This window comes from Budorcas taxicolor, chromosome 3 (genome assembly GCF_023091745.1).
Source record: "Budorcas taxicolor isolate Tak-1 chromosome 3, Takin1.1, whole genome shotgun sequence".
In the NCBI taxonomy this organism is placed as follows: domain Eukaryota; kingdom Metazoa; phylum Chordata; class Mammalia; order Artiodactyla; family Bovidae; genus Budorcas; species Budorcas taxicolor.
Window position 1 is genome coordinate 82,081,067 of NC_068912.1, and position 14,109 is coordinate 82,095,175.

The window sequence follows — 14,109 nt, forward strand, 5'->3', positions numbered from 1 at the left end:
AATCTTTTTTCTTTCATATAGAATTATATGATCTTGACAGCTGTGAATTCCTTAAAACCATTTTAAACTTAGGTAGTTTCACCTTTATAATTAAGGTTACCCTTGTTATATTTCACTGTTTTTCTTTCAGTTCAAAACATTTTAATTGTATTGTCAAATTTGGTATTGTCTGTAAAGAAAATAGGGACATGAGCTTTGATGCATTAATTAAAATTATATTTAATCTATTCTTATAAATAATAGGAAAATAATCTGACAAGATCTATGAGTTAGAGGCCAATTGAAAGAGAACACTACTGAGCTTGCCAGGCTAGCTTTCAAAGAGGGCATATTTTTAGTGAATATAAAGAAGGCCCTTAATTGAGTAAAAATAGCTAACTTAACAGTGACAGGTAGGTTATAGTTTCTGTAGGGCACATCAGACCGAACAAGATATAACAAGTCAGTGGATTTGGAAATGTGCTGAGTTGATTAAGTGAATAATTGCATATTAATTAGTGTGCTAATTAATTGCCCACTACACAGTAGTAGTCAGTGAATGTCCGGTTTCATAATTGGTCAAAGGTTTTAGATTCTATTACATATACAATATATATACAAATACACAATCATTCACTGTAAGGTTAAGTGTTTTATAAAATTTCTGACCCACGGAAATCCATCAAACTATTGGATGGTGATCATAAATACACATTTCATACATATATATTCACAGTTATACATTTGGCAGATGAATATACACATTTAATATAGGACAGTCTCATTAATGAATGATATTGGGGAATGTTAAGAATACTGAGAATAGCTTTGTGTTCATGGATTCTAGTAAAGATCATCATATGTTAGGGGTGTTTTTCTGAGTCTTTAATTTGAGTAGTACTTTCAAAAGACTTGAAAGAATTAAGGTTAACCTACAGAGAAATAACAGTTGAATGCATTTGACTACCTTGTAGACATTTCCCTGGATTTTTAAAATTCTTATTTATTTATGTATGCTGCACCGGGTCTTCGTTGCTGCACCCAGGTTTTCTCTAGTTGCAGCGAGGGGGCCCTGCTCTCTAGTTGTGCTGTGTGGGCTTCTCACTGTGGTTGGAAGACGGGCTCTAGGTACACAGGCTCAGTAGTCGTGATGCATGGGCTGAGTTGCCCCACAGCATGTGGGATCTTTCTGGACCAGGGAATGAGCCCGTGTCCCCTGCATTGGCTTGTGGATTCTTAACCATTGGCCCACCAGGAAAGTCCTCCCTAGGTTCTTTTGATATTGTTTTCTCTCGTCTTGGACTCTTTCTTCATGACCTCATCCATTCCTTGACTTTTGTTCTCACCTTCGTGTATATGGTTTCCAAATCTATTTGTCACCTTCCTCCTGAGCTATAAATAATCTCAGCTGCTATACATTATTCCCCAAATACACTGACTTCACCCTCCCCCCTCCAATATTGTCCCTCATTGTACCTTTTTAGGGATTACATTCATCCGGTGATAGAGCTGAAAACTACAATTCTGTCTGTCTTTTTGTCCCCACATCCAAACTGATACCAAGTTGTATCACTTCCCAGAACATTACTTCTTTCCATGTACACTGCACTGGTTTATTCCTTCATTAGTTCTCATCCAGATTACTTGCATCTTCATTGTAACCTGCCTCTGTGCTCTTTGTTCTTTCCCTACAGCCTGTCCTGCTACTGAACGAATTATGATTTCAAAAGTATCACTCCACCATATTTGTCATAAAATCCAAATTTATACCATTGTTTAGAACTCTCCCTGATCTGACCACAACTTACCTTTCTAATTTGTGTGTCTCAGTTACTCCAGATTATTTGCCATTCATTCCTGAATACATTCCTTAGAATATCCCTTTCTCATTTCCTTACTTTTGTTCTTGTCTCCTCTACTTGACATACCTTTTCCCCCCATCATCAAAATTTTACTAATCTTTCAAAACCTGCTTATGAGTTTCCTTACACTAGGCTTCCGTAGATCCTTCTCTTCCGTGTTCTTTTATGGATTTGTCACAGCTGCCCAACTGGGATAACCAAGAGAGGATATTAAACTTCCTGACCTTGTCCTATGCCCTAGAAACCTCTGATAGTCGTGATACCCCTAACACCACTGTGTGACCAAATTCCCGATACACATCAGCTTCTGCCCTATTACACCTCAGTAATTATTCCTCCTGACCAATTTTGTTCAGTGAGCATAAGCACCCCATATTAATTCACTCTGAAAGCCTTTAAAAAGTGAAGCCTTTATAAAAACAATGTTAGAATAAGGGAGGAGAAGGCAATGGCAACCCACTCCAGTACTCTTGCCTGGAAAATCCCATCGACGGAGGAGCCTGGAAGGCTGCAGTCCATGGGGTTGCTGAGGGTCGGACACAACTGAGTGACTTCACTTTCACTTTTCACTTTCACGCATTGGAGAAGGAAATGGCAACCCACTCCAGTGTTCTTGCCTGGAGAATCCCAGGGACAGGGGAGCTTGGTGGGCTGCCGTCTATGGGGTTGCACAGAGTTGGACACGACTGAAGCGACTTAGCAGCAGCAGAATAAGGGAGACAGCAACCCATAGGCCATAGACAGTATGAAGACCAGCAAAGTGTTAGTTTTTCAGTCATGTCTGATTCTTTGCAACCCAATGAACTGTAGCCCTCCAGGCCCCTCTGTCCATGGTATTCTCTGGACAAGAATACTGGAGTGGGTAGCCATTCCCTTCTCCAGGGGATCTTCCTGATCCAGGGATCGAACCCAGCCTCCTGCGTTTGCAGGCAGATTCTTTACCATCTGAGCCACCAGGGAAGCCTCCGAGAAAGCATGATTTTGACTAATGTTAACTAGGAATACTGCAGGGGATGCTGAGTTAAATCTTCTAGAAACAATGTAAATCACTTGGTTAGCAAAAGTGTGAGGCTTAGTATAAACAAAGCCCTTTGCATACTGCCTATCTAGTATTCAAACTGAGGATGTAAGTTACCAAATAAAGCAAGCAGGTGATAACAAGTTCAGATTCTTCTTTCCAGGATTCTGGCCCATAGCAAGTATAAAAAAGGATTATGAATCCATTGAGGATCAAGGTATCAACTTGATTAGTGGAGGACTTAATAACCTCCAATATGGCAGGCCCTCTGGTAGAAGCTTGGAGTACTAATGTGGACTAAGGCAGAAGTGGAAACTTCTCTCTCCCATAGATGGAAGAAATGTTGCTGGACAGAAGTGCTCAGTCATGTCTGACTCTTTGTGACCGCATGGACTGTAGCCCACCAGGTACCCTCTGTTCATGGGATTTTTCAAGCAGAAATACTGGAGTGGGTCGCCATTTCCTCCTCCAGGGGATCTTCCAGACCCAGGGATCAAACCTGCCTCTCCTGCATTGCAGACAAATTCTTGACTGCTGAACCACCAGGGAAGCCCTCCCTCTCTTCCATATTGAATGCAAATCTTAAAGCCTCGGTGCTCTCCTGACCTGAGGAGAGAGCTGCATCTTTAAATAGATCCACGTCCATGTGCCCCTGTAACAGTAAAGACTGCAGACCTGGCTTGTGTGCTTGGTTGCGGAAGAGAGAGTGAATGGGCTGCTCTCCTTACAACGTGAAATTAAGAAGAGCAAAGGCCCACTGGATTTGAGAGTAGACAGTGAAAGGGAAACTAAATAGCGGGCACAAGAGTGCTGTGTGAGAATACTGACTGCATATGACTTGTAAAACGTGGTCTGGTATCCTGGACGTCAGTCAGTCAAATTTGTCACTTTTGCGTGGGCTACTGGAAGCAGAAGAGTTGACACGTTTCTTCCTCTTCAGACTGAGGAGTGTAAAAATTCTTCCCTACTCTAAGTAACAAATGAAGAGTAAGCAGTATGGAAATACATGAAATACAGAGGGAGTGATTAGGTCATTATTTAAGGGTTCATGATTTTTAAAATCAGTTGTAGTTATTCCACTCTGCATAATCTCTAACAGGGCCCTCCAGGCCCTCGTAATGGAAGCTTTGTATTTTAGTAGGAAGCTGGAATTTGAAAATGGGTAATTTTGATGGGCTGTGTAAACATTCTGGGCAGAGAGAACACTGAACAGAAAAGGCAGAGCAGAGCGACTGAACAGTAGGTTCCAGACACATCATTGACAGTTATGATCACCAGGCTAGTAAGTTCAGACTTCATTCTTTAGGCAGAAATGAACCCATGAAGATTATTAAAGAAGTAACCATCTAAAATATGTTTTAGAAAGAATAAAATATAATTGCTATGTGAAAAATGAATTCTGTCAAAATATTGCTCATGAACTGCATCACGGTATCTAAATTTCTTTTCATTTGTGTTCTGAGATCTTCATCTCTATAACCAGTATGGCTGTCTAGAGATAACAGACATACTGCTGCTCCCTGCTCCTGTGCTATGATATGTATCACATTGATCAAAGTGTTGATTTTTTCTGGACCCTGAATCTGGCCTCAGAATCTTTCTCGACACAGCTGTCTTGGCAACCATGATCAACTGATGACGCTTCTTTGCAGGGCCTGGCGTCGTAACAGAGAATGGGATTTGGGTTAGATGTCCAGCACCGGTACTACCTACTTAGCTGTGTGGCCTTAAATAAGGCACTTGGTTTCCCAAAACCTTAATTGTAAAATGGGACTGGTGATATTTTCCTTGTGGATTATATACAAGAATTAGCTTGAAGAATTCCCTGGAAGTCCAGTGGTTAAGAGTCGGTGCTTTCACTGCCGGGGCCTAGGTTCAGACCCTGTCAGGGAACTAAAATCCTGCAGGCCATGCAGTGTGGCCAAAAATCTAAAAATTAAATAAAATAATTAGCTTAATTACTACCTTTCCCATTCACTGTTGTTTAGTCACTAAGTTGTGTCTGACTCTTTTGTGACCCCATGGACTTTGCACCAGACTCCTCTGTCCATGGGATTTTCCAGGCAAGAATATTGGAGTGGGTTGCCATTTCCTTTTCCAGATCTTCCCAGCCCAGGGATTGAACCTTCAACTTCTGCATTGCAGGTGGATTCTTTACTACTGAGCCACCGGGGAGGCCCACCTTTCCCATAGTAATTATTTAATAAATGGCAGTCTTCCTTTCTTCCACAATATTAGCTTTAGTTCTGGTAACTGTATCAATAACCTTTAAGAATATTAGGGGAGCACTGGAATGCTTAAAATCTTCTGTAGGTATTCTGACCAGACTTAAATGAGTTGGCAGACTATCTTCTTGTGGGACAGGAAGAATATATGTGGACCATCATGCTGCTACTGCTGCTAAGTCACTTCAGTCGTATCCGACTCTGTGCGACCCCATAAACGGAAGCCCACCAGGCTCCCCTGTCCCTGGAATTCTCCCGCAAGAACACTGGAGTGGGTTAGAGGCTCACCATATATTACTTATTCATAGCTGCCAGTATAAACAAGGAAGGGATATTTCAGGAAGTAAGGGGTCCACATGCCCTATAGGGATACATGCCATCTGTTGCCATTGGGTGTTTTTTTCCAAAGGCTTCATCTCACAAGGATCTTAAAACCAGACAGACAAGAACTTCTATCACCACTAGGAGTCCCCAGAGGGACATACCCTGAATAGGAATGCCAGTAAAGACTGTCTCTTTTTTGGGGGGGCAGCTGTTGGAGGAAACACCTGCTGAAAGGCCCTGAAGGCTTATAGACAAAAGGCATGTAAGATTTGGTGTTTTCATTAGGTCATGTTGGAGTTTTAGAACTCTCTCAGAAGTATCTCAAATCCATCTTCATAAAATGAAGTGTGCTATGTCAGAGTAGTCATATTGACAATTATTTGTGAAGGTGAATCTTGCTTTGAAGATTCAAAAATAAGCAAATAAGATATTACCAATACCTAACTAAATTAGGTACCAAATTACATAGTAAATGGGTGTTTAAGCCATTTCTCAAGTCAGGTATGAGATGCATGTTAATTTGGAAACTAATTCTTGGTGATTTAATAATCGCCTTTTATATCCCACAGGCGTTTAGAAGAAACACACTCACTATGAACACCAACTTCTGTATCTGCCTGATCATATTTAAAGGAACAGAAGAAATGTTTGTAATTAATCTGTGCAGTGAATACCAGATCATAGCATAGGCAGGTGCGTGTCTAGATAAAATTTCTTGAAGCTAATTTAAACTTTCTACACACTCCAGTAGATAATCTCAACATAAATAATACATTTCTTCTTGACCCTTTAAAGTAAGCCAACATATGGAAGAGGATCTTAACTTATATTCTGTATCTGATACACTTCTGTATACTTTTATCATTTGTGGATAGACTTATAGCTTGTATGAAAATGGCACCTTTGTGTAGAGCTATATATCTTAAAACTCAGATTAAACCTAATAGTGAGTGGAAGTAGGTCCTGATTTTCCCATTTAAAGCCCTAGATTTGTACTAATTAGATTCTTTTAAAAGCTTTTAAAATTTTAAGTTTAGCTTCTACTTCATAGATGAGTTTTTATTCTAGTTATGCCTATGCCTGTAGAGAAAAAATATTTTCAAAGTTTTAAAATTCTTACATCTTTTATAAAACACTGGGATGCATTTTTCAGTGCAGATATTTAAATGTGAGGTTGTTTTTAAACTGAACTACATAGAATCTCCTGAATATAAAGAAAAGACCTCATCTCATGGGACGATATGTGATTCCCTCCACAGTTTGAAGCATCAGATTTTTAATTTTCTACAGTGTTGTTTTGTATCATCTATTTGTGCTGTCACAAAATAAAGGGGAAGAGTGAATCACAGAAAGTGCTATAACTTGATAGCACTTTTCTTTTTCATACTTCTGCACCTTTCTTTAACCATTTCCATGGGGGGAAAAATGCTGTTCCCTTGGTGTTCACCCTAAGCCTTGGCAAAATTTGTATATTGCCATGTCATTTAATTCACTGTATCATGAAAATAAAAATACTATGTGAAAAATGTGAAACAAAATTTAACAAATTGAAGTTGAAACTAACTTTCCATTTAGAGAAATTTCAGATTTGCCTCTTAAAATGAAAATGAATTATTTTTTAAAACTATTAATTGAAATAACTAGTAACTCAATTTATGAAACTAATTGCCTTCATTAGTGATTTTAATGGGACAATCTAAATAAGGTTTTTAAGATAATCTGCTAAATATTAAGAATACTTTGTGATATAGTCCTTATAATAAGAGAGTACCTAAAATATACCAAAAAGGTTAATTTTTTTGTGTTCCAGCATTGAAAACTAACCTCAGAATGTAAAACAAAACAAATAAAGACACCTATATTAGTCAGGAAATGAAGGGTTAAGAAGTAAGATTGGTTTCATATGTAATTCAAGTTATGTAGCTATGTGCTTAATGCTATTAAATCAGTTACTGTATGTTTGACCTCTTGATATACCAAGCTTTTGCCTTTCAGAACAGCTGGGTCGGCTAAGAATCATTTCCCAGTTCTTTTCATTGTAGATCAGATGACTCTCGCTTTATCACCCTTGGAGGCCACATGAAGGGCAAAGCAGAAAGATCCACACACAAAACTAATGTTTATATGGAGGCAGTGTTGGGGGAGGAAGGCAAAAGGCGGGGGATACACTTGGCCCTGATCTTCCAATGAACATAACAGAAGGACCAATTGAGACTTGAAACCATTGTGTTACTCCAACCATTATTTAGTTACATCGTATCCATCTCTTACTCTCTTTCTGTTGAACAGAGAGGCTCCTTTGGCTGCCTTGACTTTTGTAAATGTTTCACTCACTTAGTTGCGGTTTATCATTTGGACAGAATGCTACATTGGGGATTTTTCTCCCCTCCCTAAGGCTTCAAGGCAAAATGACTTCTGTTGCCTCATATTTGATACATGAACATACACTGTATTCTCTTCATTTTAAGAATCAAACAAGTTTATGGCAACAGAGAAAACTCCATTTTTCAGAAACAGCTTTTCCCTAAAAGAACTTGAAAATAACTTTCCTAACATCATTTTTTGACAGGTATATTAGTGAATAAAGGGAGGCATCTTTAATAATTTTTATATAAGCTAAATGTCTTTATAATAAAATATCCCTATTGTTATTTTGGTACTTAATTGCTCAAAGTGGACTCTTCTTAAATCAGTTTATAATAGACATGAGATACTTACAATTGCTACAAGTCTCCAGTAAAGCTACAGTGTAACTCCATATGACTAGTCTAGAAATGTATTTTTATTTAGAGTTTACCTATAAGATACCTTGAATATGAGTGTATTCTATTTTACTAATGTTTATATATACTTTCATTTTCAAATAATATTTCTGTTTCAACTATTTAGAAGTTAGAACTTGCTCATCATTGATTTAAATCAACATCCTGTATTAAATGCAAGTATTCTATTACAAAAAATAAGACTACACCAGCCAGCCAAGATGCTGACATTTGGGCATGGTGATTATAGATGGTGACCATGGACAGCGATGTTCCTGCTGATGCGGCAGCGATTCAAGGCTGCTTTTTCTGTGCTGACCTACCCTTTGAGTCTTTATGCACATTTGCTTTGAGAAAGAAATACTTCTTGATTTTTTGCTTTGTCTAAACCTACTTCCTTTGCCAGACTTAAAAACATATACCTTGTTGCATCAGTTGTCCATGTCTAGAACCAAATTCTCTTATGTGTGTATATATGTTTGACTTGCATTGTTTTAAAATATACCACCACTTAGTTAATATGCTTTAATGGCTATCTTTAATTAAAGAAGTATACTCATTAAAAACATAAGTTGGTAGGGAAGTGATTATTCTTATTAGAGACTAAAGAAAACATATCTTTACATGAGAAACTACATGGTTATAAATTATTTTTACCAACTGAATGCTGTAGTAAAGATGTGCTTCTTCTAATATAGAGTGATACAGTATTAATAGGGCTGAGTTAATACAAATTATGATATGGATCAATGCTATGGCATTGGTAACCTTGAACCATGTCATAACAAAGAACAGGATGAACCCCTCCCTGGATAAGGCCATTTAACTTAAACAGAATGAACCTGAAAGTTTAGAGCCAAGGGTCGTGAAAGACTTCATTCAAACCACTTAAATTCAAGAACATTCATTGTTTAATGGCATTCAAATAAATCAGAGTTCTTATAAATAAAAACACAATTTAGTCTTTCTGCCTTTCTAAAAAATTCAAGTTTACACATGGTAATAAGGCGTGTTCAAGCTTTAAACAGTTTAAATTGCCTTCTCACAGTAATTTTAAAGATTATCACAAATTTAATCCCTGAGATATAATTTCTAGAACATTCTAAAATATAAGAAAAACTAAATCTGAATACCAAAATTAGTGATTTCCTTCAAAAATAAGGGACTAAATTCTCCCGTTAAGCTCACTGTGTTTGCAAATTTTTTTCAAGACAACAAATTATAGAGTATATTTCTTAAGTAAACACTGGGATTAAGGACACGTTTCTATTTTCCCACATGAATAACTGAACATAATAAAACTATAATATGTCTTGGTCACTCAGTAGTTAGAAAATAAAAGCCTTCGTTGATTTGGTGCCATATAGATTTATTTTGGGTAGACAACAATAACTTTTCACCATTTCCTTTCCTATTTCCAAGATTCTCAAAATGGTTCTTTTATTTATACATAGCAAAAAGTTTACAAAACCTTGTGGCACTAACATTTTCACATTTCTTTGGGGATAGAGCTAGTTGATTTTCTTCTGACTTCTTCCATTTTTGGAATCCCACATGATTATAATATTAAAGTATACCAAGAAGAATAGGAAATGTAAGCAAGATACAAAACACACCAATACTGAAAATAAGTCCGGTAGTTTCTGAGGAGGATCCAGCGTGACAGTCATCATTGTCAGAAGGATCATAGTGATTACCGACGTAAGAAACTATAGGAAGGGGGAAAAAAGGTGTTACTTACTGCATAGTATAAAAGGTAACAGTTGAATGTACTGGTAACATTGGTTTATAGTTGTAAATGAGCAGAACTGAAGGGGACAGCTCGACCTAGTTTGTATGTAAGAGTCATTTGGGGTTTAAAAATAAATCTCAATTCTCAGACCACATCCCAGACCAGTTAAGTCAGAATCTCTGGGGAAGGCTCTCCAAGTGATCCCCATGTGTAGCCAAAGCCTGAAAACCCCTTTAGACTTCTTATCACCCAAGCACTAAAAAAAGGTACCTGGAATAGATAATATTGCTAGTCAGGGTTAAATTCACAGCATGCTCCAAGGGTCTATGGGATATACAATTCTAAGTTAATCTAAGAATTCATCTATGAAGAAGTTTTCCACAGCAAATGAAATATTACATTTCATATTCACTGAATACTTTCAATGAGCTAGTTCTATAGTAGAGCATGGTGGGACACATGAAAGAAAATGTCCTCTGGCCTCAAAGAGCTTCCAATTTAGGGGACTACATGAACTAGTTAAATAAAATCACAAAGTCACATCTCATTAAATACCAAAATGAGTAGTAGACATAACTGATTGCATTTATTGTAATTGTGCACCAGTTTGTTTCCTTTTTCAGATCGTACCACAATGTACCGTACCACAGAACTTTCTGCAGTGATAGAAATGTTCTAAATGTGTATTCCCAAAAAGTAGCTGCTAACCACATTTGGCTACTGAGCATCTGAAGTGTACCTGCTGTGTAAGCTGAATTTTTAATTTAACCACATGTGTCTAGTGTCTACTGTATTGAACAATATAGCTACAGACTTTGAGACAAGGACACAGAAGCTGCTTAAGTAAATGTAGAAAACAAGCAGTGAGAAGCAGAAGTCAGTGACTTTCATGATGAAAGTGGGACATAACGGAACCCTGAAAGATTCCTTAATGGCTAGATTATGACAGAACTGATGGGACCTGAAAAAACTGTAATGCAGTGATCATTCTAGACAGAAGCCAAAAAGACTAAAAGAGTAACCTATAACTTGCTGTGTCTATTCTCCCATTCATTAGTGAACCCACACCAATTAGGCTTTCACTCCATTCTCCAATGAAACTGCCTTGGTAAAGATCTATAATGACCTCCACTAAACTAAACCCAGTAGTCAGTTCTCATTACCTTAATGGATCTCTCAGCAGCATTCAAAATAACACATCACTGGTATCTTGAAACCCTTCCTTCACTTGGCTTCCATGACATCATTCTCTCCTGGTTTCCTCCCACATCACTAGTTAATCTTTCTCAGAACTTTGCTGGTTCCTTCTCAATCTATAATCAAACCTTTGGTGAGCTCACTCATCCAGGGACATGACTTTAATTACTGTCTATATACTGAAGACTCAAATTACTGTCTCCAGCCTGGACCTCTCCCCTAAACTCTAGGCTCATATATCCAAGTTCTCCTTAAAATCTCTACTTCGGTATCTAAGAAGTACCTAAAACTGTATACATAAACTATCCTCAATAAGATTAACATTTGACTTCTCATTAGGAAATATGGAGGCCACAGGACAGTGGGATGGATGATGTTCAGAGAGCAAAAATACTGTTCAAAAATGAAGACGAAATTAACAAAGTCAATAGATTTGAAAATACTGAAATAATACAAAGTCTGTTTTTAAAATACATTAGAATTGGAATAGAAAAATGGGAAGTAGTCAAGGGAATCCCCAAATATTTGTAAACTGAACAATAGATGCCTAAATAATTCATGAACCAAAGAAAAAAATCAATCACAAGAAATGGACTATATTTTTAAATATATTAAAAAACATTTCAAAGTTTATGGAATATTGCTTAAAAATAGGGGTTTTATATGGGTTTGAATAACTATATAAAAATGGAAGAAGGGTCTCAAATCAATAACCTCTAACTTGAACTTTAAGAACCTAAAGAGCAAACCCAAACATGGAAAAGGGTGTAATAAAATTAGAACTAAGATCAATGACATAGAAAACAAAAAAACAACAGGAGATCAATAACCAAAACTAGGTTGTGTAAAAATATTTATCAGTGAGACCACCAAACTTTAGCTAGACTGACCGAGGGCAAAAGAGAAGGTACAAATTCCCCAAGTTGGGAATGAAAAAGTAACATCACTCCTTACCATATATAAAAATAAAAAAAGGATGGAAGGGAATATAATAAATAAACAACTGTTTGCTAATAAGTTACCATATTTTTTAATTGAAGTATAGTTGATGTACAATATTATGTTAGTTTCAGGTGTACAGCAAAGTGATTCAGTTATATATATTTTTCCATTATAGGTTATTAAAAGATACTGAAAGTTGTTCCCTGTGCTATACAGTGAAAAACCCTTGTTGCTTACCTATTTTATGTAGTTTGTTAATCCCATACTCCTATTTTATCCCTCCCTCCTGAATCAGTCATCTTTAAGATCCCATGAAGAAAAGATCCAGGAACGGATGGCTTCACTGGTGAATTAAACCCAGTGTTTCTAGAAGAATTAATACCAGTCTTTAACAGCTCTTCCAGAAAGTAGAAAAAGGACCCTTCCTAACTCATTCCATGAGGCAATATTAAGCTTGATTGCAAAATGATACAAAGATATCACAAAAAAGAAAACGATAGACCAATATCCCTTATGAATATAAAGTGCAAAAATCTTCTACAAAATACTGACAAACCCAAGAAAGTGACATATAAGAGATTATACACCATGATCAAGTAGAACTTATCCCAAGAATGCAAGGATAGTTCAGTATATAAAAATCGGTCAATGTAATATACCATATTGATAAAGGAGAAAAAAACATGATAATATCATTAGACACAGGAAAAGCATTGAACAAAATCCAACACCTTTTAATGATTAAAAAAAATCAAACTAAGAATAGAAAAGAACTTTCTAACCAAATAAACACCATATATAAAAACCCCACAACTACCATCATAGTTAACGTTAAAAAACTGGATGATTCCCCCCTAAAATCTGGAAGAAGACAAGATGGCCATACTTGTCACAGGTGTCCAGCAAACTGTACTGGAGCTGACCAGCCAGGTAATTAGGCAAGGAAAAGAAAGAAAAAGCATCTAGATTTACAGAGAAGACATAAAACTATCATAATTTACAGATGACATGATCTTATATATAGAAAGTCATAAGGAGTTCACTAAAAACTTAATACTAGTTCAATATTTAAAACATCAATTGTATTTGTATGCAGGACGAATGAACATTATGAAAATGAAATGAAGAAAACAATTCCACTTGCAAAAGCATCATAAAGAATAAAATACTTACAAATGAATTGAACAAAAAGTGCAAAACCTGCACACTGAAAACTTCAGGTATTGTTGAAGGACGTTAAAGAACAAACAAACAGAAATACATCCTATGTTCACAGGTTTGGAAGACTAAATCTTGCTAAGATGATAATGCTCCACAAATTTACATACATACTTAGAGCAATCCCTATAAAAATCTCAGCTGGGGTTTTAGACAAATTAATGAGCTGATCCTAAAAAGAATACAGAAATACAACGGACGTAGAACAGCTAAAATGATCCTGAAAATGAACAAAATTGGAGGACTCACATTTTCAATTTTGAAAACTAACCACAAAACCAGGGATGGAGCCAAAGCAAAAACAATACCCAGCTGTGGATGTGACTGGTGATAGAAGTAAGATCCAATGCTGTAAAGAGCAATATTGCATAGGAACCTGGAATGTCAGGTCCATGAATCAAGGCAAATTGGAAGTGGTCAAATGAGATGGCAAGGGTGAACGTCGACATTCTAGGAATCAGTGAACTAAAATGGACTGGAATGGGTGAATTTAACTCAGATGACCATTATATCTACTACTGCGGGCAGGAATCCCTCAGAAGAAATGGAGTATCCATCGTGGTCAACAAAAGATTCCAAAATGCAGTACTTGGATGCAATCTCAAAAACGACAGAATGATCTCTGTTCGTTTCCAAGGCAAACCATTCAATATCACAGTTATCCAAGTCTATGCCCCAACCAGTAATGCTGAAGAAACTGAAGTTGAACGGTTTTATGAAGACCTATAAGACCTTTTAGAACACCCAAAAAAGATGTCCTTTTCATTATAGGGGACTGGAATGCAAAAGTAGGAAGTCAAGAAACACCTAGAGTAACAGGCAAATTTGGCCTTGGAATGTAGAATGAAGC

At 36.9% G+C, this 14,109-nt stretch overlaps 1 protein-coding gene across 1 annotated transcript in view; it reads right to left on the reverse strand.

The window, feature by feature from the left end:
- Positions 1-9,652: 9,652 nt before the first annotated feature.
- The window catches only part of ALG6 (ALG6 alpha-1,3-glucosyltransferase), a 53,078-nt gene continuing 48,621 nt past the window's right edge, over positions 9,653-14,109 (reverse strand). The window contains 1 exon segment of the mRNA XM_052637439.1: positions 9,653-9,879. Within this exon segment, the coding sequence (XP_052493399.1) occupies positions 9,682-9,879 (198 nt within the window). The 3' untranslated portion in view covers positions 9,653-9,681.